A 22005-nucleotide genomic window follows, 5' to 3' on the forward strand; every position below is an offset into this window, starting at 1 on the left:
TGGAGTGAGGGGCATCTTTTCCCTTCCCTTGCACGCTCAATCGAATCCTGGGGGGTGGGAGAGCGATGGAGAGATGAAGACACACCTCCCTCTCTCATATGTGTCCCCGGTGCTGGTGGCGGGGACAGCAGGGGAGAGAAGACGGGCTCATGGACGGCTGAGATAAAGGCACTTTCTGCTGCAGGACAGGCTTGCGGGCATTGATGGGCCTCCCCACGTCTAAGCAATTGGCAACTTGCATCTCACGGAATTAACTAGTTGCCCCTGGGGCGGGAGGCAAGGGGGGAGGATGTCTGAGTTACGGGTCTGAGTTGTGGCCTGGGCCGTGTAGGGAGAAGCAGGCAGGAAGGGGCTCCAGGCTGGCCAGGCCCCCCCCGCCCCCCCCCCCCCCCCGCACAGGCCTGCCATGCTCAGAGGCTGGGGCCTGGCACTAGGCCCGAGGCCCCTCCCCTGCCCCTCCCGTCCCAGGACCGGGTCCAGGCCCCGCACTGAGCGGCTAAGGAGGCACACGCAGGCGGGCGCACGTGACCTTGTTATTGGGCAGCGTGTGAAGGGGCAGAGAACGACGGCAAGTGGAGGAAATTGTATAAAATAAAACGGGGCACGTGGGCGGTGCTGGAAAGGGCTGGGGAGGGGCGGGTCCCGGGGGCAGGGTGGGTCTACATCTCCTGGGCTTCGGGCCCCTTTTCCTCGACGCCGTTGGCCATGGCGTTGCTGCCCTCGTGCAGACGTTTCACACGGTAGGCTTCAAAGTGGATGCTGCTGGTAATGTCCTTGATGTTCTGCATGTGCGTCCTGGGGGGACACGGGGGGACACGGGTGCTGACCCCACGGGGCCGGAGCTGGGACTCCCACTGCCTGCCCCCCCCGCACCCCATCCCTCCTGCCTGGCTTTCAGGGGGCCCCCCAGGAGGGCTTATAAGGCCCAGCAAGTGGGCCCAGGCTGGGGTACGGCAGGGGGCGTGGGGGGTAGTTTCCAGTGACCCAGACCCTCTCAGAACACCTATGTTCTAACGCACGCACCCCCTTCTCTCCGTGCCAAGCCTGTGGCCAGTCCAAGGGTAGGGGCTGGGTGCACACTCAGAGGAGACAGTGCTCGAATGTCCTTGCTGCCACCAAGAAGCACCAGGTCCTGGGGCTATGCCCTGAGCTGGAGTGCTGGTCCACCCTGCTAGTCAGTCCTGTGCCCAGGTTCCCCCTTTCTCGCAGCCCAACAGGAGACTCGGAAGGGCCTGGTGGGGGTCTTGGGCAGTCAGGCTATCTACCACGGTGGGGTCACTCCCAGAAGCCACAGTCCACCCCTCAACCTAGAGCCCCCCCCACCCCAGGGATGGCCTTGTCCCTCCACTTAATGCCTAGAATGCACCCACCTGCTAACAGAGAAGCCAGGAACTCCTGGTACCACGGCAGGTGGCCCCCCCCGCCCCCCACTGTCTCATTACGTGCCCAGACCCAGCCACATGGCATCTTCTCTACCGGCTTAAGGACGGCCACTCCTTATCTGAGCTCAAGAAAACTAAGGGGGGGGGGGCCGGCCTGGCCAGCCTGGAGCCCCTTCCTGCCTGCTCCTCCCTACACGGCCCAGAGTGGTGGGGTCAGAAGACACTGGGATGGGAGTAGGGGACGCTATCTCCATGCCCGGCGTGAGAGAGCCCCTGAAGCCCCAGGCTGCAGTGATGAGAACCCAGCCCCCTCCTATCCGGGGGGGCCTTCACACAGATTAAGAAGGATTTTAACCTCCTGCTTCATTTCCACGGAGCTGATTCAGACAACGGCCTTCCGAGTTCCTCCTGGGGGAGGACGGGTCAGCTACTGTCCAGCACCTCTGGCTGCCCCCCCACTGCCCGTACTCCTGACTTAGGGCCCTCTCAGGGCCTTCGGGGGCCAAGACCAACACCCCACAGCCCTCTCTCACCTGATTAGGAGGTCCCGAAGGTACGCAAACTCACAGTGGGTGGTGTTCTCGACTGAGGAGACAAAAAGAGCTTTAAGGTCACTCGAAGCACCCCCCCCGCCCTGCCTCTCCCCTCCCCCCAGTAGTTCAGGGGCCAAGAGAAGCCTGGGTGGGTGGGCTGGTGGGGGTGGGAGTCCCCACCCCACAGGGGAGCACTGTGCCCCCACAGGCACCCGACTCTGCAGACACCCTAAGGCAGGCCCTGCCAGGCGCCCGCCCCCCAGAGGGTTCCTGTCCACCAGGGCCACTAGGGCCACTGCTCCTCACTGGGAGCTGGGGGAGGGGCATCTCCTGAGAAGAGCAGCATGTCCCAGGGGACCCTGAAAACAAGGGATGGTGGCAATGGAACAAGGCAGGGACCGAAGGTGGGCCTTCTCCCACGCTCGTCACCACTGCCGCTGGGCTCGGGAACCCTACGCTGCCCGGCTACACACAGACGCCCAAAGCATGCACTGCAGGACAGGAGTCAGCTCTGCGGACGTGGGAGGACGGGCCCCCCAGATGCCCCCAGGTCCCCCAGAGAGGCAGTGGCCCTGTGCCCCCGAGGGCTCTGCTGCATGACTCGTGTGTGTCATCAATTCTTCATGCACCCAGCACACCACTAGGGCTCCCCGTCTGTGGTCTTGGGGAATCGGGGCTCAGAGCGCAGGGAATGGGCCTGTCTCCCCAATCGCCCCCAGTAAGCTGGGGAGAAAAAGCCCAAAAGCCCCAGTGTCTCCACCTTGCCAAGCCCTGCGATTTTCTTCCAGTGGCTGCTTGCCCACCACACCCTGGCCCTCCTCCCACATCCCCACCAGCACGGGGCTGTGCCCGAACTAGAACCTTCTGCCGACAGACTCACACGCGGCATTGCTACAAACGTGAAGTGGAGAGAGCTGGCGGGAAGATGGGAGCCCCCCAGCTGGGAGTGTGTGCATGTGGCTGCTGCTTCTCCTGGCCTCTCTGACCCTCAGTTTCCTCCTCTGTAAGGTGGGACTCAAACGCCAGCCACCTCCGATGAGCTAACCACGTGCTCTCTCACACCCCACCCTCCTCCTGAATGCGCCAGGCAGTTTCCGAGGATGGGTGCACCGTCTCAGGACGGCGAAACCAGGATCAAAGAAACAGGACCAGGGACTGGGGGGCAAGGAGGAGGACAGAGCGCACATTAACCAGGCTGGCCAGGGAGGAGCACAGAGCAGCCCGTCCTCGGGTCAGTTACGAGCGGGCAAGGCCCGGGAGAGAAAGAGCCACCAGCTCAGTGCGGGGTCCAGCTGTGCGACGGGGGGCAGAAATCTCTGGGGTGCTCACGAAGGCTGCAGGAGACCCGCCACCTTGCAACCATCCCCATAGGGGCCACAGGGCCGTTTCTCACAACCCCACGGTGAGCCTGCAGGCCGGAGTTGGCCACCAGGGGGCAGCAGAGGCTTGTCCAGCCCTGGGTGGCCCCCAACCCAGTCCTGTGTCCCAAGTCCCCATGGGCCCTTATGATCCCACACTTCTCCACCCTCCAGAACGGGCGTCTGCGCCAAGTTCCTGAAGAGCACGGAGTAGAGCCGAGGCAGGATGCGCCCAGGTAAGCCTGACGGAGAAACAGCCCACTTGGACAGGAGCTGAGCAGCTGCAGAGACACCCCTGGAGGAGGGGACGGATGCGGAAGCGCAGATCCAGGAGATGCTGGAAAACACCCCGCGGCACCGCCCGCCGGCACCTACGTGGGCGCCCCACGGCGGGTCTGTGGGCCGCTCCACGCCTCCCCCAGGCTTCGGCAGGGCAGGGGTGAACCCTTGGGTGCTACAGCCTGGTCCTCTCTGCAGGAGGGCACAGGGTCAACTGCAGGGGTGGGGGCGGGAGGGGGAGTTAGGCACCCAGTGGGGTAATGTATGTAAAATGAGCAGGCACAGAAGGAGGGAAGGAGGGGGAGGGAGCTCGCTGTCCCGTGTCGCGATGTCGCGATGATCCCTTTCTTAAGGGTGTTTGCTGCCCCAAAAAAGTTTCATTAAGTCTAAGTCTGTCACACGCTGGGCCCTCAGCCACGGGAGGAAAGACAACGTGGGCCTTCGAACCTGTCCATTCTGCCTTCTCTGTTCTAAAGAGGGAGACGGACAGAGCGGAGGGTGAAGCAGCGCCCCGGGCGCCACCACCCAAAGGGGGTTCAACTGTGTCCCCCAAACCATGTCCAACAGCCGACGCCCTCGGCACCTGTGAATGGGGGCTATTTGGAGAGTTTTTTTTGGAAGATGTAATTAAGGTAAAGACCCTAAGAGGGGATCACGTGGATTCCAAGGGAAGCTAAGCCAATGACAGGCAGATGGCCTCCTGAGGAACAGACAGAGGCACAGTCCGAAGGTTGAGTGGGGACTGTGGTCGGCCCAAGGGACGAGGAGGATGGCTGACGGCCACCAGGGCAGGGGCCTGGAACATGTTCTCCCTTAGGGCCTCTGAAAGGAACCAGCCGTGCTGATGCCTTGACTTCTGGCCTCCAGAACCGGGGGAAGACATTTCTGTTTCAAGCCACCCAGTCTCAGCCCATCTGTTACAGCAGCCGCAGGACACCAAGATGTGGGGTCCCGGGAACCTCAGCAGGGGGCGCGCCGTCTGTTCTCACAGCTGGACAGCGCTATTCCCAGCCCTGTCCTAGGCCCAGAGAGGTGGAGCAACTTGCCCAGGGTCACACAGCACCGCTATGAAACACCAAAACCCAGAACTCGGCAGGACCCCTCAGGGCTCCTTCCTTTCCACTCTGGATACTTCCCTGTCCCCTGGGAGATCGGGGTGAAGGCACAGCTCCATCAGCTAACAGCTATGCACCCCAGACAAGCCACTGAGTGGCTGAGTGCGGTGATGCCGCAGATGAGGCCCCAGGAGCGCCCGGCTGGGGCTTGGGTGCCCAAGCTCCAGGCTGGCAGAGCGGCTTGAGTTTTCTGGTCTGTCTGGAGACCCCAGCAGCTTGACAATTACCTTCGATGGTGCCCCATTTGGTTTTCCTGCCAAGGATCCTCTTCCCGTTCACTTGGTACTCGTGGTCACTGCCCACCACGGCGAACGGGATCATCTCCTGGGGGAAGGACAGGCAGCATGGGTCACGTGTGTGCGAAGGCCAGTGCGCTTCCTAGGCACCAGTGAGGAGCTGCCCTGAGCCCGGGGCCCCCCAGAACGGAGACCCTTGGCCCTAGAGAGCCCCATGTGAACACTTGGGCTCTGACTCCTTCCGGCCCAGAGAATACGTTCCCATGGCTCAGGGCCATCCCTCCCGCTTCCCCAGTCCCACTGGAGCAGTCTGGAAGACCCTGCCGTGGCCTCTAGCAGGAATCGAGGGGCCTCCGCAACGGCCAGTGCACGCACTCGGAACTTCTCATTCACCAGCCGGTCCTCCGGGTCCTCGTCAAACTCCTTCTGGGGATACACGTCGATGCCGTTGGATAGCAGATCCGCGGTGATCTGGGGATCCGGAGGGGAGAGATGTGGGTGCCGTCCACACAGCAGGCTGGACTGACCCACCGGGATCGGCCCGCACTGTGACCTCCAGAAAGCGAGGGGGCCCAGCCTGGGGTCAAAGGCAGGCTCTACAGGGCTGGTGACCCTGATACTCCAGTTCTCGAGCCTCCCGAGTGGAGGAGGGAGAGCTGCAGGCCTGCCGGGAGACCCGTGCAGCCACCTGAGTCCCGCACGTCTCCCTGTCCTCCCTCTGTAGGCCAGCACGCCCCGGAGACAGCAGCTCTGGGATGGTGAGTTGTCCCTCAAGCTCCACCTGGAAACCCTCTGTCACGGCGGGGCCTGGATGCTGCCCGGGACCCCTGCAGCCCAGCGTGCACCTGCCTGTGTCAGACGGTCACCACTGTTTGTTGCCCTGGCTCCCCCACACGCGGATACGCCGCGCACAGCGTCATTTCTGCCCCGAGCACAGACCCACAGCGGCCTGCTCCCTCCGGCAGACGCGCCCATGGTGAAGGCACAGTCCTCCCCTCAGCCTGCTGGGAAAATCCCCGCACCCGGGGCCACCGATGAGCACGTCCAGTGCTTTGGGGATGAGACCAAGGGGCCTCCCGGCTCATGTCCACCGGGGGTGGAGGCTCCATGGGGCCCGGGGGCCTCGTTCTCCCGGCTCCCCAGGTGGCTCGGACATGCCACCTGTCGGGAAGCCGCAGGCCCGAGCGCGCCCTCCTGCGGAGACGGCGGCCTGAAGCAGGACCGAGGCAGCGAGGACACGGCCACCTATCCCCGCCCGCTCTGGGCTTGCTCTCCCCCGGGAAGGCCTGGCGTGTTGCGTCCAACAGCCCGGATGGAGGTGGAGAGCCCTACCCGCTGTTTGAAGTAGACCCTCTCCTCCAGGGTCAGCGTGTCGGCCTTGGCGATGACAGGGACGATGTTGACGACTTTGCTGAGGCGCTTCATGAACTCGATGTCCAGGGGCCTGAGGCTGAAGCAGAATGGTGTGGGTGAGCGATGGGCCGAGGGGGACAGACGGACGGACGGCGACAGAATGAGGCAGGCAGGGCTGCCTCCAGCTGAGAAAGGGCCATCAGGGTGCCCGTGCGGGCTCCCAGGTGTGGACACACCGGTAAGGCCATGGCCAGCCAAACCCTAAGCAAGGGACAGGAAAGAGGAAGGGACGTTCGCCAGAAAGAAGGGACACAAGGGACAGGAAAGAGAAAGAGGACATTTGCCAGACAGAAGCATAGGGTGTGAGACCGGCTCTGAGCCCCGTCCTGGGTGAGGGGTCCCCTCGGAGGCAAGAGGAAGGAGGAGGGGAAGGAAGCCCCCAGCAGCTCTGGGCCCACCCAGCCACGCCTCCGGGACAGGCTACTGCCCAGGGTGCCCCCAGAGCCTCGCCCACTGGCTCCAGTGTGCCACCACCCCCAACCGGAAGCCCGTCCTGGGAGGGCATGGGGACAGCACCACAGGGACCCCGAGTGGTGGCCACCGTCCTCCACCGGGAGCAGAGCTGCATCCGCTCTTCCCGCACGGCGACAGGGGCAGTCGTGGACACGGCCCGGGCTCCGCACTGGGACGGGGCTGCGGGGAACTCACGAGTGGCCGGTGGCGGGGATGAAGTAGAGGCAGCAGTGCACGCGCGTGTCCGGGATGCGCTTCTTCCGGTTGATGTTGACCTCCTCCTGCAGGTACTTCTCATACTGGTCGTTGATGAACTTCATGATCGGCTGCCAGCTGCCAGCACAGGCCCCGTCAGCCCGCCCTGGGGCACGGCTCCTGCCCGCTCTCCCCCCGCGTCCCAGCCCCGTCCTCGGCCTGCCGGTGCGAGGGCCCAGGCTGCGGGGCCGTCTGAGCAGAGACCGCAGCCTCCCTGAGAGCTCCCCAGCCAGCCTCCTGTGCTGACCCTTGACCCCAGTAGGTGCGGGGGTCACGAGTCTCAGGGGAACTGCGTGCTGGCCCAGGATCTGGGGGCCTCTGAGGGTTCAGCAGCGGAGCAGGCCTCGAGACAGGCCCCGGTGGCCGTCAGGGCGCTACTCCAGGAGCGGCAGCCCCAGGGGTCCTCACCAGTTCTCATTGTTGATGTGGTCCCCAAAGCCCGGCGTGTCGATGACCGTGAGCTTCATGCGGACGCCCTTCTCCTCGATATCTGCAGAACCACAGAGCCCACTGAGCTCAGGGGGAGACCCCCGGACCCCCACAGACAACCTGGGGCAGGCTGGGTCCTGCCTGGGAGGAACCTGACCAGCCCAGCCCCCCCAAGGCCCGTTTGGGGTGCCCCACGGGGACCAGCGACGATCCCCCAGGTGATGCACAGGGAGGACTGGTGACCGCTGACTTGGGCAGCTCCTACCCACAGGTTTTGCTTTAAAACTCAGTTGTCCCCAGGGGGCTCCCTCCGACCAGGGCCTACAGGGCTCCCAGAGAGCATCCCTGACCCAGACTTCAACCTGGCCACTCAGGACTCAGCAGCACCACACACCCCGTGTCGACACGCCCAGCCCCACCCCGGCTCTCACCGTGCGTGATGGACTTGATCTCAATGGTCTTGGGGATGCGTTCCTCCGAGGTGGGCTGCACCGACTTCCGGCTGATTTTGGACTTGAAAAGGGTGTTGATCAAGGTGGACTTCCCCAAGCCGCTCTGCCCTGGGGAGAGGATGGAAGCCGGTCAGTGGGCCCAGTGGTTCGGCAGTACCTGGGCCCTGTCCCTCAGCACCCCCTCGGTAGGGGCCCCAGGTCAGGGGAGGACGAGAGGCAGGAAGGGCTGGGATGCCCAGGCAGTGGCCCAGCTCTCGTGGTGCTTTGTCGTGGGGCAGCTGGGCCCCCTGATGCAGCTTTCCTCTTCACAGCCGGACACACCGAGGTCATGAGGTTTGAAGGAAAAGCTGCACAGAGCTGCAGGACCACAGGAGGGAGGCTCTGTAAACCTGCCACAGTCCAACCGCGCTAGGCCGCTGCACTGCAGGGTTCTGCCCGGTTTCCGGGGTCATCTAGGTTGGAAGCACCAGCACGCTCAGCATTCAAAGCCTGTAGCTGAGCGACCATGGGGCTCAGTGAGAAGCCACTGGGGCAGTTCCTGCTGGGGCAGGACGGGGTGGAGGGGCAGCCAGATGGGGGGCAGCTGGGTCTCGCCGCCAGGAACAGGAACAGCCACTGGCCAGTGCCCATGTCCACAGACCCTGGTGGTCGAGGGAGCCCCCGGGGCTTCAGGCCGCCCCCTATGGGGCTCCCAGACCCCTGGGCCCCAGAAACACTCCCGGCCTTGCTGTTTCCAATCCTCACATCACCTGAGGCCCGCCTACAGCAGGAGGGCAGAAGGCAGAAGGCATGGTAGGGGAAGGGGGGCTGGCCTTGCAGCCGCTGCCGCAGACCCCAGGCTCTGCTCACAGTGCTCCCCACCGCATGCGCCAGCCGCTGTCCTCAGTGAGGCTGTGTAACGCCCTCGCCTGCCTGGGGGCCATCGCCATCCCGCCTGACAGATGAGGAAACAGGCACAGAGCCCAGTGCAGGGATGGGAACCCCGCAGCCTTATCCAGGGCCCCGAAACAACCTTCCACCTCAGGGTCCACACCGGGAGCACCTCACAGGCATGACCCCACACGTGGAGCCCCAGCACCTCACCCCTTCCCTGAGCTGCTCTATGCCACACTAGCCCACATATTTTATAAAATTAAACTGTACCGATTTTCCGACTTTGATAACCTGTCAAGACAAAGCGTGAGCTCCCAGGACGCCGTAGGTGGACGTCGGGAACCCCTGGGCCCAGCTGTCCACGTCCCCCTCAGCCCACCTGTCTGCGTCCCTGCCAAGTCAGGCCAGAGCTACGTCAGAGAGCCCGGCCACCGTGCCTGGCACCTGGGAGACGCCAGATAGTCTGGGATTATCATCCTCCCCTCCCCCCGCTGCTGCTTCAGCGACTGCCACTCCTCCAGCGCCCACGGCCACGCAGGAGCCACACACGCATTGGATCTGTCCCTCCCGGTGGTCCCATCTTACGGATGAGTAAGCCCCGGGGAAGGGAGGACCAGCACCGCTCGCCACTGAGCAGGGGTGAGGCCGGGATTCCACGCTGGGTCTGCAGATCCCCAAACAGACGCACGCCTGGCCCAGGGAGCAGAGCTCCGGTCTCCCCGCCCTGTGAGCAGAGGCCGTGCCAGGCCCTCTCTGGGTCTCACTGCTGCCTACAGAGTGGGACACCCTTTTGACAGGGCGTCTGAGAGGACCGAATGGGGCCCCAAGGACTTCAGGAACAAGAAGCGGCCCAGTGCGCCCCCACGTCTGGCCCCCAACCCAGATCAGGCCGGGCTTATCAGTGACCTGCCCTGGGGCCCATCCAGCTCTCCTGGGGCCAACCAGGAAGCCTCCAGCAAGGCCTCCTGGCCGTGGGGACCGGCCCCGTCACTGGAAGTCCAGGGCTGAGCCCCAGGGGGGGAGGGGGGGTGAGGCTGCTGGTCAGCGAGCTGCCGCCCTCCCGGCAGGCACACGGGCGCACACCCGGGCTCACGCTCGGTGCCACGCGCTATCTGCCCTGTGGGCCAGGTGCGCCCACCCCCGTTTTCCAAGGAGCGGACTGAGCCCCAGAGCCTGCGGCATGGGGTCCCAGCGTGGGGTGCGTACTCACCGACCACCATGATGTTGAACTCGAAGCCCTGCTTCATGGCCTTCCTGCGCATCTGCTCCAGGATGGAGTCGATCCCCACGTAGCCAAAGTCCGCGGGGGCCTTCTCATTGCGGGGCGCGGGCGCCTGCTTCAGCCCGGCGTCTCTGGGGGTGTCAGCCATGTCGCCAACGCAGCCAGGAGCTGCCTCGGGGGCTGTGGGGAGAATGGGGGGCGTCAGGGGGTCTAACACAGGAATCTGCAAAGCACCGACCCTCACCCCCATTTCTCAAGTGGGGAAACTGAGGCTCAGTTGCCCAGGAGACCCCTGCAGAAGACCCCAGAACTAAAGGCCCTCCACCACAGCACCCGCAGAGCCCCACCCCTCCCCAGCAGCTGCCTACTAGCAGGTTCCTTCCCTCAGCTCCAAGGCAGAGGTGACCCCAGCTCTCCTCTTCCCAGCCTCCATCCTGCCCCAGGGCACCCAGGTGGGCCGTCTCCACCTCCATCACAGGCTCAAACAGGCTCCCACACCCGCTCCAACCCACAAGCCTCAGGACCCTCAAGGCCAAACAGCTGACCGGTGGGGCCAGCCCGTGAGCCAGGACGAAGGAGAGGACCCGGGTATCATCCTGCAGCTCCCGGGTGAGGTGTTTTCAGTCCTGGGTCCCCATAAATAGACCTGGACAGAGTATGCCCCTCCTGGGCTCCGCGGTTCCTAGGCACCAGCAGGGAGATGGGGCTTTGGGGCAGCTCCCCGCCCCCCACCTGGGGGGGTCCTTCTCTCTGCCCAGCACCTGTGTGCCCCACACCCCCAGCTTTTGCTTCCAGGTCTGCGAACAGGCAGGCGGGACTGAGCTTCTAGAAATAACTCAAGCCTCTGCAGTTTGCAGATCAGAACCTCCCTCCCTTCCTGCCCTGAGGAGTCTGCACACCCAGGTCAGAGGCCTGGAGGAGTGGCCAGAGGCACCCAGTGAGGACCCGAGGGCCACTCCCCCAGTGGAGCTGGTCAGGGTGCTCAGAACAGCATGGGTCCCTCCCAGGGTCTGCCAGGAGCACATTGGCCATGACCTGGAGTACCCCTAGACACACCACATGCGCCTGCCCACCCCTCTCCCTGGTGGCCTTCCCAGCCCCCGACCACTGAGGAGGACGGTCAGCTCCCTCCCGTCTCCCAGGAACGCTCATGGGAAGAAGCACAAGGTACATCCTAACATCTCCCCGGGCCCCCCCCAGGGAGGGGCTGGCTGGTTCCCTGGGCATCAGCCTCGGAACCCCGCTCCCAAGTGTGCGCTGGGGCGGGGTGGGGGGTGGGCGGGGTTCACGCACAGGACACAGGACACGGGGGTTTGACTTCCGGGGGAAGCGACCAGACTCTGCCGGGCAACCAAACCCCAGTGCCAAACCCCAGTGGGCCCAACCGGCTCGCACCTAGGTGGCTGCACCTCTGCTTTGCGGAAGTGTCAGAGGGAGCTGACCACGGTGGGGCCAACACCCTCTCCTTCTGCAGCCAGGATGATCGGCTGACAAATTCCAGAAATCAGAGCGTGGTGGTTTCTCTGTACGACATCGCTTGACTTCCCCGTTTTCTCAGCCTGACAAAGCGCCGTGACTCCCCCTTCACGGAATCGGGGACCGAGCAGTAACAGAGCCCACGGGTCCCTGCTGCCCACCCCACTCCCAGGCCAGGGAAAGGCAAGCAACCCAGGAGGCATGGAGGACAGCCATGGGGCCTCCTCCCAGCAGCACCCGGAAGGCATCTGCCTCTGCCCCCTCTTCAGAAAGACTGTCCCCAGCTCCAGCATCTTTAAATAAACAAAGACCAGCACAGCAGCTGGCCTTGAACATGTGGCCACGGGGCTGCTTCCTGGACACAGACATGGGGCCTTGTCTCACAGGCCAGCGGCTCGGCCTGGCCCCACGTGACCGAAAATTGCTTCCAGCTGCCCCTGGGTCTGGTCGGGGGGCCTGCACTGGCCCCGCCCACTCCCACATCCAGCCCTCATCCCCTCCCTCCTCTCTCCAGCGACCCACCCCCCCGCCCAGGCAGAAACTCAAACCACAAAGCAAACATCCTGCCACCAGCGCCTGCTTCAGAAATAATCACAAAAACGAGACAAGCCCCATTCTTCCCCCCACCCCCCCCACCACTGATGGAAGGGCCTGGCCTTTGCACAGGTGAGGGTCCCCTCCCGCAAGCCCCTTCTCTCCGGGCCAGTGGAGATACCAGCACGCCTGCTCTGCAGGGCCAGGAGGCAGGACCCCGCCCACCCAACGATGGGAGAAGCAGAGGCCCCATCAGGCCAACCTGCCCAGACGGTTTCTCCGAACCCTTGCTTTCCATGGAGAGCCACTTGGGACCTGGCTGCTCCGGCCGCCTGGCAGGGACAGCAGAGACCGTCTCCCCCAACACCGTCCCAGAGGACTTCCAGGATGGAAGGACCCCAGGCCCGCGCTGCCTGATACAGCGGCCATGTGGGGCTACTGTGTTAATTGTGCTAAAATACATGTAACGTGAAATTCACCATCACCCACGTTAAGTGCACAGTCCCCTGGCATGAAGGACATTCACGCTGTTGTGCAACCCGTCTCCAGAATGCTGTCTTGCAAAACTGAAACTCTCTCCCCATTAAACACCAACTCCTCACTCCCTCCCCCCATTCTACCCTCTAATCTGCAGGCCCAGGGATCCCCATGTAGAGGAATCTTAAGGTGTTTATCCTTTGGGGGCTGGCTTATCTCACCTAACATCACATCCTCAGGGCTTGTGCACACTGTAGCAAGTGTCAGAACGTCCTTTTAAGGCTCAGAGTCCCTTTTGCATATCCGTCCCCATCGACACCTGGGGCGCTTCTGTGTTTTAGCTCTTGTGACTAACGCCGCTGGGAACACAGCTGTGCGAGATCTGGAGACCCTGCTTCCAGTTCTTCCGGGATCGCGGGGTCACGTGGCATTAGTATTTTTAATTTTTTGAGGAACTGCCACCTGTTTTCACATGTGACTTCCCAGCACTGGAAATGCAGCCGGTCCCGCTGAGGAACCAAATTTTTCATTTTATTTAATTTTAATTAATTTACATTTAAAAAGCGACCTGGGGCAAATGGCATAGACACTGGATAGCAAAGAATTCTAGTTCCATCTACTTCTTTCACAAATGGGGAAACTGAAGTCTGCAGAGTGATTTTTTTCCCTTTTTTCCCTGAAACACCATCAGAAATAGCCAGGCCAACCTGTGACAACCGTTACTGCATTTACTCAATGCGAAAGCTTCCCATTCACTGCTGTGCCGTGTGCTACCGTCCGTGTCCCCCACCACACACACACCGTGAGCCCAGGGAGCACGGCAGCCTGGGTGGACCCCCCACCGCCCCGTCCGTCCAGAGCTGTACAGGGAGGGGACACCCGAACAACACTCGTGGAATGACTGGGGTCTTGGGAGTTGTCCCCCTGGTGTGGGCTAAGGGGAGGAGGGCTCTGCGTCCCCAGCCTGGCCCACAGCCCCGCCGCGACGATGGTCAGACCTGCATCCGACCCACGTCCCCCAGCGACCTCTCCCTGGGGCCGGGGCCTCATCCTCTTTCTTGTGGCCCCGGCACCTGAATCTGTGTTTCATACCCAAACTTCGTGAGATGCTACTAACAGCAAAGGGATGTTCTTCCCATGAAAGAAGTTTCACATTTCTGTTCCAGATGACCCTCTCCGCACCCTCATCAGCTAAACAGAACCAGGGGAAGCCCTGCTTTAAAGATGTATTTATCCGACAGAGAGAAAGAGAGCGCGTATGAGCAGGAGGAGCAGAGGGAAGAGGAGGGGAGAATCCCAAGGAGACTCCACTCTGGGCGCAGAGCCCAACACAGCTCGATTCCCTGACCCTGAGATCATGACCAGACCCGAAACCAAGAGTCAGAGGTCCAACTGACTATGCCACCCAGGCGCCCTGAGCCCCATTTAAAAAAAAGACCCTATCTTTAAGTGATTGCTACACTCAGCATGGGGCTCGAACTCACAACCCTGAGATGGAAAGGGTCAGCCAGGTGCCCCAAAGGAGCCCTATTTTTTAAAACTGGAAAAGTCAGGTTCAGAAAGGTTAAGTCACTGACTCGTGGTCACACAGCACCACCTGCCTTCGCTCACTGTTCCTGCCTGCTTCTTGGACAAGTCAATGTGGAAAGACGACAAACTGCCACGACTTTCCTTCCCCTCCTCCGAGAAGGGGATGCCAGTTTTATCTCAGGGCATGGGCCCTGGTGCAGCCTCATTCCCTCCCCAGCGGCCCTAGGTCAACCTCCTTCCCTCGCCCCCCGCGGGCAGCTCTCAGGCCCAGGGTGACGTGGCTGCCCGCCAGGCCACCAACCTCCCCCATAGAAAGAAGGCTCGAGACCACCCAGGCTGGGGTGACCCTACACACTGGCTATCCCTTCCTCCAGCCTAATTATCCTCTTGGTTGTGGTAACATTTACATAACATCAAGTTTCAGGCATTTAAACCATGTTTCGGTGTCTGCTCTGGGCCCCATCCCCGCTGGCGCGTACCCATCACCACCAGCCACCTCCGGAATGCGTCCGTCACCCTCCACAGGGACCGCGCCCACGGAACTCTCACTTCCCCTGCCGCGCCCCAGTGGCCTCTCGTCCACCTTCGGACTGTGGATTTCAGTGGCCTACGGACCTCGTGCAGCCCCGTCCCCTGCGTCCGGCTTCTCTCGCGGAGCCTGCATGTCACCGCAGGTGCAGGAATGTCCTCCCTTTCCACGTCTGCCTGACACTCCGCTGTTTATCGGTTCATCCATCCCCAGACGCTTGCACTGTCTCCCCCGTCTGTAAATAACGCTGCTGTGAGCGCGGCCGTGCAAGAGCCGGGGTCCCTGCTCTGGGCCCCCGCGGGCATCCAGCCTAACTATTCACAGAACCCAGGGGACCCTCGGCGAGGCAGTCACTGCACAGTCATCCGACCGTCAGAGCAATGTAGCGCTTCTCCGCGGCCTGCGTGGTGCGTGTCTCGGGCCTCAGGTGCTGGCCGTGGCTCCCCGTGGCTCTTAGCAGGGTCCCCACCCTGCCACACTGGCACTGTCCACCTGGGTGGAAAACAGGCCCCGTGGCTCCTGACCACCCCCCCCCACCGCTGCTCTCTCCTCTTTGAACCTGACACCGTGGCCTGCTCGGTGGTGCCCCCAACCCCTCGCCCAGAGAGTGGCCCTCAAGAAGTACCTACGACCTCCAGCAACAGAATGGACGGACGACACACGGAACGTGAGCCATCAAGAGCAGTGGCGTTGGCCACTGGCCCCAACCCGGAAGAACCCTGCCATGGAGAGGCTGTGTGTGTGACTCAGCCCGTTGTAGAAGGCCACCTATGTAGGAAGGAGTGCAGGGCTCCCCCTGCCCCACCCGGCAACCCCGCTCCTCTCTGTGCCCACAGCCTGGGGCCGGCCCCCTCTGTGGCCTCCTGCCCCGCGTCACCAATTCTCCCCTGGCTGAAAGGAAGCCCCCGGAAAGGAGCCCGCTATTGTGGGATGCCTCTGCGGCCGCTCACACTCCTGGGCGGTGGCTGGGAAAGTGCACCAGTGCAGGCCTGCAAGGCCTGACTTGGAAGCCAACACCCAGGAGTCCCCCCTAGCAGCCTGCCGCCTCCCTGGGGGTCTTGCTGCCTTGTTCTGCATCCCAGCAACGTCCCCCCCACCCACCAAGTTCCATCCTCCCTAGCACCAGTCTCATCTGCCCTGGGCCACTGCCTGACTCTGCTCCCGGCAAAAGCAGCAGGCACATGGGGCCAGTCCCATGTTGCAGCTGGCCCCGGGACAGCCCCCTCGGGGTCAGGCCCGTGCCATCCGCCAGCTCACCCCAATCCTCTCCATGCCTGGCTCTCAGAGCCCGGGGACTCTGCCACTGTTGTCTGAACAGACCTCACTCAATCACCACCCACCCACAGTGCCCGAGCAGAGAGCAAGGCCAACCGGTCCGAAGACGCCTAAGAAGGCTACCGGACGGGCCCAGGCAGGGAACCGGGGTCACCGAGCAGATCCAGGGAGGCCCACTCGGGGGTCAGAGGATGGGGTCCTGCCTCTTCTCTTCCCACCCCAAGGCCTCCCCTGGAGAAGACTGCCCTCCAGCCGGTATCCTCCAGGCTCAGTGGCTGCTCCCCACCCCCCACCCAGGTGCCTGGAGTCTACCCTCTGGGACCACAGCACAGCTCTGCAGTACAGGCCGAGGGGACACGTGCAGACGCCTCCAGAGCACCCAAGCCCGTGGCCACGACACAGACGGCTGATGCTCCTCGTCCCCAGCAACGAGGCCTGGATGCAGGGCAGAGTGAAAGGAGCCGCTCTGCCCTCCTGTCCAACCTCCCCCGGTGCCTGCAGCCCTGCAGGCCCTGGCCTGGGCACCTCGTGTCCCCGCAGTCCCCTACTGAGCCCATACCCTACATTCGAGCAGTCTCCACAGGGACTGCGTTAGGACGACGTGCTCCCTCCCACGTCCCCCTCCACGGGGACAGTCCCCGAGCCAGAGCCCTCAGCTGCCACATTCAGAGCGGCGCCAGCACACGGCAGGTCCAAGACTCGCTGTCTGGCATGAAGGAGAGAACAAATGCAGGCCTGACGCTGATCACAACGGCCAAGGTCTCCCGGGGGCTCCCGGCGCCCCAGGCACTGTTCCAGCCGTCCTGCAGATGCTACTCACGCACCCGCCGAGAGCCTGCTCAGTGCAGGGCGCCTCCACAGGCCAAGTCCTCCAGCAAAGACCCAGGCAGGGTCTGTGGCGGGGGCAGGGATGGGAGGCCCGGTGCTCTCGCCCCTCTCTCCCCAGCAGCTGCCAGGAGATGCCCACCCGATTGGGAAGGGAGTTCCCTTTAGGGAAGCCCCAGGCCTATCAAGGGGCCCAGCATTTTAGCCCCCACAACCCGGGAGAAAACCACCTAAATGCCAAGCATGGCTGGCCAAGCTCCTCGACAGTAATCGCAGGGCCCAGTACAGGGATCCCAGAGTCCAGGGGCCTTCTCCAGGCCGCAGAACTCCCAGGGAAGATGGCAGGGCAAAGAACACAAACCCTAACACAGCAGAGGCCCCACACAGAGGCCTGGGACGCTGCTGCTCTGCAGAGCTCACGACGGAGCCATCCCAGCAGAGAGCAAAATGCCCATTCCCATCCCAGAACTCCACTTCCTGGAGGTCGCCCCAGGCTGAGCTGACAAATTCACAGGGGCCTCAAAGATGACTCCCCACTCCTGGCTGTGAGGGGCAGGGGAGGGAGAGGTGCTTGTTAGCCAACCCGGGGAAGTCAGTGGGGCTGGGGACCGGACAGACGAACCGGACAGACGGACACACGGGGACACACACACACACACACACACACACGAAACTGCTTTGCAACAAGATCTTTAAAAATTGGCTAGAAACAATTGTGTTAGAAGATCCTGGACTCCTGGGGTCAAGCCCCTCGTCGGGCTCCCTGCCTGGTGGGGGGGGGGGGAGCCTGCTTCTCCCTCTCCCTCTGCTGCTCCCCCTGCTTGTGCTCTCTGTCAAAAATAAATAAATAGGGGCGCCTGGGTGGCTCAGTGGGTTAAGCCGCTGCCTTCGGCTCAGGTCATGATCTCAGGGTCCTGGGATAGAGCCCTGCATGGGGCTCTCTGCTCAGCGGGGAGCCTGCTTCCTCCTCTCTCTGCCTGCCTCTCTGCCTGCTTGTGCTCTCTGTCAAAAATAAATAAAATCTTTGGCGGGGTCGGGGGGGGAGATCACAAGGTCCTAGGGGACCAAGACCACAATACAGATTCATTCAACAAATGATTCAAGGCCGGGGGTCTCCCTCCCAGAGCTGCAGCGAGAGGGCCAGTGAGAACCAGCCATGTGCAGGGGGTGGGCAGGGGGTGGGCAGGGAGGGTGCGGGGCCTCACCCCCCGCAGGGCTTTGAAAACAGGACCTCTTCTCATTTCCTCTGCTCCTTGCCATTGCTCCTTGTCCCCCACTCACCCACCCAAGCCTCTACGAGCTCCGCATAAACGTCGCAGGGGAACTTCCTGTTCCTCTCTAAAGATGGAAAACAATGAATATAAATGACCAAATTTTGCAAATTTGTGCGGGCGGGGATCGAGGACTGAATTTCAAGAGCACACATGCCTCATCTAATTCGATAAGTAATTCCAAATCAAATGACACTTCACACTTTGTACGAGGCAGGAAGTGTCTCGGCCGAGGCTGGTCGGGAACCAGGACGCCAGAAATCCGCGACTTCGCCCTCTGGCCTGAAACTCGGGCTTAGAAAAGGAGCACAAAGGCTCGCGCCTCTGCGGAGAAAAGAGGGATTTGCAAATGCAAAGGGCTGCATTTTTCTCCCGCTCCCGGAGCTCCTTCCCTTTTCCAAGGAGGAGGAGGAGGGAGAGGCGGCCCCAGCGGCGGAAGACGAAGCTGCAATCTCTGGTTCCCCGGTGGGGAGACCGGTGGGAGTGTGCATCAATCAAGGAAGATCTCCCAGGACCCCCTGCCCTCTGCGGACCTGGGAGGGGACACCGTAGTGGCCCTGCCATCCTCTTCTGACTCATTCACTCATTCCTTCAAGGACCGGAGGCGCCCCAAAGGCAGAGAAGGCGGGGAGGGGGTTCCCCGCTCCTACCGTCCACCAAGGCTCCCGGGCTTCGCTCCCGCCGGACGCGTGAAAGCAAGCTTCGCCGTCCTGCAGGCAGGAGTCTCAAATCTCAAGAAGCTCTTCGCTTCAGTTGGCCCAAGTCCGGCTGAGTACGAGTTGGACAGCGGCCACCTCTCACCAGGCCACCCCACCCCCTTCTGGAAGAGGCCCTCTTCTGTTCCTGATTTGCAGGCCGGCCTCCCCCTCCCAGGGACTCTCGGCCGGGCGAGACATCCTTCTTTCTTCGCTCAGAGCAGGCTCCGACCTGCAAGCCGCCCGTGTTCCCTTCCTAAAAGGCAGCCTGGAGAACTGACAGGCAGCCAGGGCTGGGATGAGCCCTCTGACTTCCTGTGTCGAGTTATTAGTCCATTTTCCAGCACCCACTGGCCTTGCAGGATCAGGGACTGTGCCCCCAGCCCACCCACCCACCAGAGCCTCCTCCCACCCCAGAGAATCTTCCAGCATGACCGGGACCCCCGCCCCCAAGCTAACCCAGAATTCAGCCCCAGCCAGCCCGCCCACCAGGTCCGAAGGGGCCGGCTGACCACAGAGATTCCGTTAGTTCTTGGCAAATATTTGCCAAGTTAAGAAGAGAAAGAAAAGGTCCCACCCGCCCCCATGGATGGATGGAAACTGGCCATTTGTCATAGTGTGGAATTTCCTCTTATCAGGGATGACCCCTAAAGAGGGGGGGTTCCGCCTCCCCTGCCCCTGCCCCCTCTCCTATCAGCAGCACTGTCAGCAGATGCTCCCCAGAGCTGGGGTGAGACCGGACAGAGGCTGGGGGTGCTGGGGTTTCTGCCTCCCCCAGCTGATGAAGTCATCTGAGAAAACAAAAAGTAGACAGGGCTCTCCGGCTACCATGGGGCAGCCTCCCCACCCCCAGGGGCTACGTGGAAAAAGACATCAAAATTCACCTCCCCCTCCCCAAAAAAGTTACGAAACAATCCATGTCTGTGCAGTTCTGGTCAGGCCTGGGGTGGGTGGGGTGATGCAGGTGCTGCCTAAGGCGACCCCGTGCCCAGAGCACCCTTTGGGAAGGCGGGTGCAGCGCCTGGGAGGGGGCCAAGCAGGGAGGGGCACATTCCTGGGCCGGAAGAGAAGCCCAGCCAGATGACCCCTGAGGCAGGGAGAGGGATGTCTCATACCACAGGCCCAGGGGCTGAGGGTCCAGGAAGGGTGGGGGAAAGCAGGGGCGGGGTCGGCAGCCCCAGACCATCTTGAACCAGGGCACCCATCCATCTGCGGCTCCAGCTTTGGGCTGAGGGGGGCTGGGGGAGCTGGACGCATCCGCCTTCCCACCCAGGGTCCTTCCTGCTCAGGAGGGCGGGGGCTCTGCATGCAGCGGGCTCAGGGCCCAGGGATCAGCAAGGACCCTTCCACGGCCCTCAGCCTACCCCCGACTGTGCCCACCTGCCAGCGGGGCTGCTCAGACCCTCCATGCCTTCAAGACCCCACGGCTCCCCACCCCCTTCCCCCTCCAGCCCCCGCTCGCCCACAGGAGCCCCTCACCTGGTGAATAAACCAAAGAAGGACGCTGTGATATTGGAAGGCCCACCCCTACGGTCACACGCTCTCCAGCGGGACCGTGGGACAGGCTGCTGGCCCATCCAAGGAGTCCTGGAAACACACCCTGCCCTTTAGCCCAGGCCCTTCCCAGGAAAAAGCCCGCTGCCCACCCTCTGGACAGACACGTCCATCAGCCCCGAAACACCGGCAGGGGGTGGGATGGTGGCTGTGGGCGGGGTGCACACACCCCTGCACCCAGTGCCGGGTCACACAGCAGAGGGGAAGAAGCAGGTCCCGTCCATCTTCCTGCCTGTGCTGTGGCACGAAGTCTGGGTACACTCTGGACCTGGCATTTTGAGCAAACACAGCTGCTGGGCCTCTGCAGAGCCAAGTCCTGGGGTACCCCCTCACCCCAAGCTATAGGGAATGAGCTCTGACCAGTCCCCCTTTCCTTTCCTTAAGTGCTCTCTTCTCTGGGCTTCCGTGCTGACCTCTGCTGCTTTGCCTCCTCTGTCTGAGCTGCTGGGGCTAAGGCTGCTCACCAGCCCCTCCTCCACCAGCGGAATCCATCCTGGTCCCCGGCTGGACGCTCTCCCCAGGAGACTGCCCGTCCTCTGGGCATTAAATGCCAGCCTCTGTCCACTCACTGGTAGCCCTCACCACACTTACTGTGTGACCCTGAGCAAGTAACTTAACCTCTCTGTGCCTCCATTTCCTTATGTGTACGTTGGAACAGTAACACTTGCCTCCCAAGAGCGTTGTAAGAATCGAAGATTACTGCTGAGGCAGAAACACGCGAGGCACAGACAACGCTCTAAGTCGTTGTCCATGAAATACAGGACCCGGCTCAGCTCCCCAGCTTGGGTGCGTGGCCAGTCTCCTGAGCTCCTATCAGCTCTGCAAACAAGGGTCCTCAGAGAGGTTCTCCCCGCCCCCTGCTCCCTGTGGAAACCCCCCTCCCCCATTCCCCCAGGTTGCTGAATGAATGAACAGGGAGCTCACTGCCCTTCCTCCAGCCCTCCTCTCTTCCCAGAACATCTTGGGGGGCCGGCCACTGCTCCCCGGCCAATCCAGGTGGCGCCTCTCCCGCCCTGGCCCCCGAGGTGCTGGCCTGCATCCGTTCCCACGGGCCCCCTGGCGGCTTTCAGTGTGCGGCAGCGTGTGAGCTGGACGTTAACCATGTCCAGCTTCCGTCATCTTCTAGAGGCACCAAACCCCCAAGAGGAAGGATGGATGGATGGATGGATGTGCTTCCGGGGGTGGCTCCTGCCTGGTCAGGAAATTTCACTCAGGAAATGGGGGTAGGGCGCCCACGGAGAAGGAAACCAGGCGGACACTTGGTGGCCTGTGACAGGGCCAGGGGCAGGCGGGCCCAGCAGATGGGCAGGGGCTCAGAGCAGAACACCTGGGACCAGCCTGAGGCACTACCCTGAGTGGCTTCCCCAGCTACAGGCGGCCTGGCAGGTGCCACAGCGCCAAGTGGGTCCCCTGTGTGCTGGGGACCAGGCCACCGGTCACTGGGCAACCCTGAAGACACGACCCCTGGGAGCTGGCATCTCTCGGTGCGTTGCAGAGCCCCAGGGAGACTTTTCCTGCTGTCCCTGAATCCTCCGTCCAGCTGACCCACGTGACACACCTCCAGCCCAAACTTAAGAGTGGTTGAACAACGGACAGAACCCGGAGCTCAGACATAACAGGCTGCTGGGCCAGGAGAGCAGCACCGACCCCAGGGCACGGCTGTGCAAGGGCATTTCAGTCTAAACGCGCTCAAACTTGCTATCCCGCCCCCCACCCGGCCGCCGGTTTCTCCTTGGAGCCTGCGTTTCCTGCAATAATTAGCTGCAACTCTTGAAATGAGACCAAAAGAACCAACACCAGGGTAACCTGTCCTTACACAAGTCGGGACGGAAGAAGGCC

At 62.5% G+C, this 22005-nt stretch overlaps 1 protein-coding gene across 1 annotated transcript in view; it reads right to left on the minus strand.

The window, feature by feature from the left end:
- Positions 1 to 605: 605 nt before the first annotated feature.
- Positions 606 to 22005, minus strand: part of SEPTIN9 (septin 9) — a 143124-nt gene continuing 121724 nt past the window's right edge. The window contains 9 exon segments of the mRNA XM_032870506.1: positions 606 to 795; positions 1916 to 1967; positions 4895 to 4991; positions 5279 to 5374; positions 6236 to 6353; positions 6965 to 7102; positions 7433 to 7514; positions 7885 to 8013; positions 9989 to 10180. Coding sequence (XP_032726397.1) covers positions 660 to 795; positions 1916 to 1967; positions 4895 to 4991; positions 5279 to 5374; positions 6236 to 6353; positions 6965 to 7102; positions 7433 to 7514; positions 7885 to 8013; positions 9989 to 10180 — 1040 coding nt within the window. The 3' untranslated portion in view covers positions 606 to 659.

This window comes from Lontra canadensis, unplaced genomic scaffold (assembly GCF_010015895.1).
Source record: "Lontra canadensis isolate GAN:19392208 unplaced genomic scaffold, GSC_riverotter_1.0 scaffold41, whole genome shotgun sequence".
NCBI lineage: Eukaryota > Metazoa > Chordata > Mammalia > Carnivora > Mustelidae > Lontra > Lontra canadensis.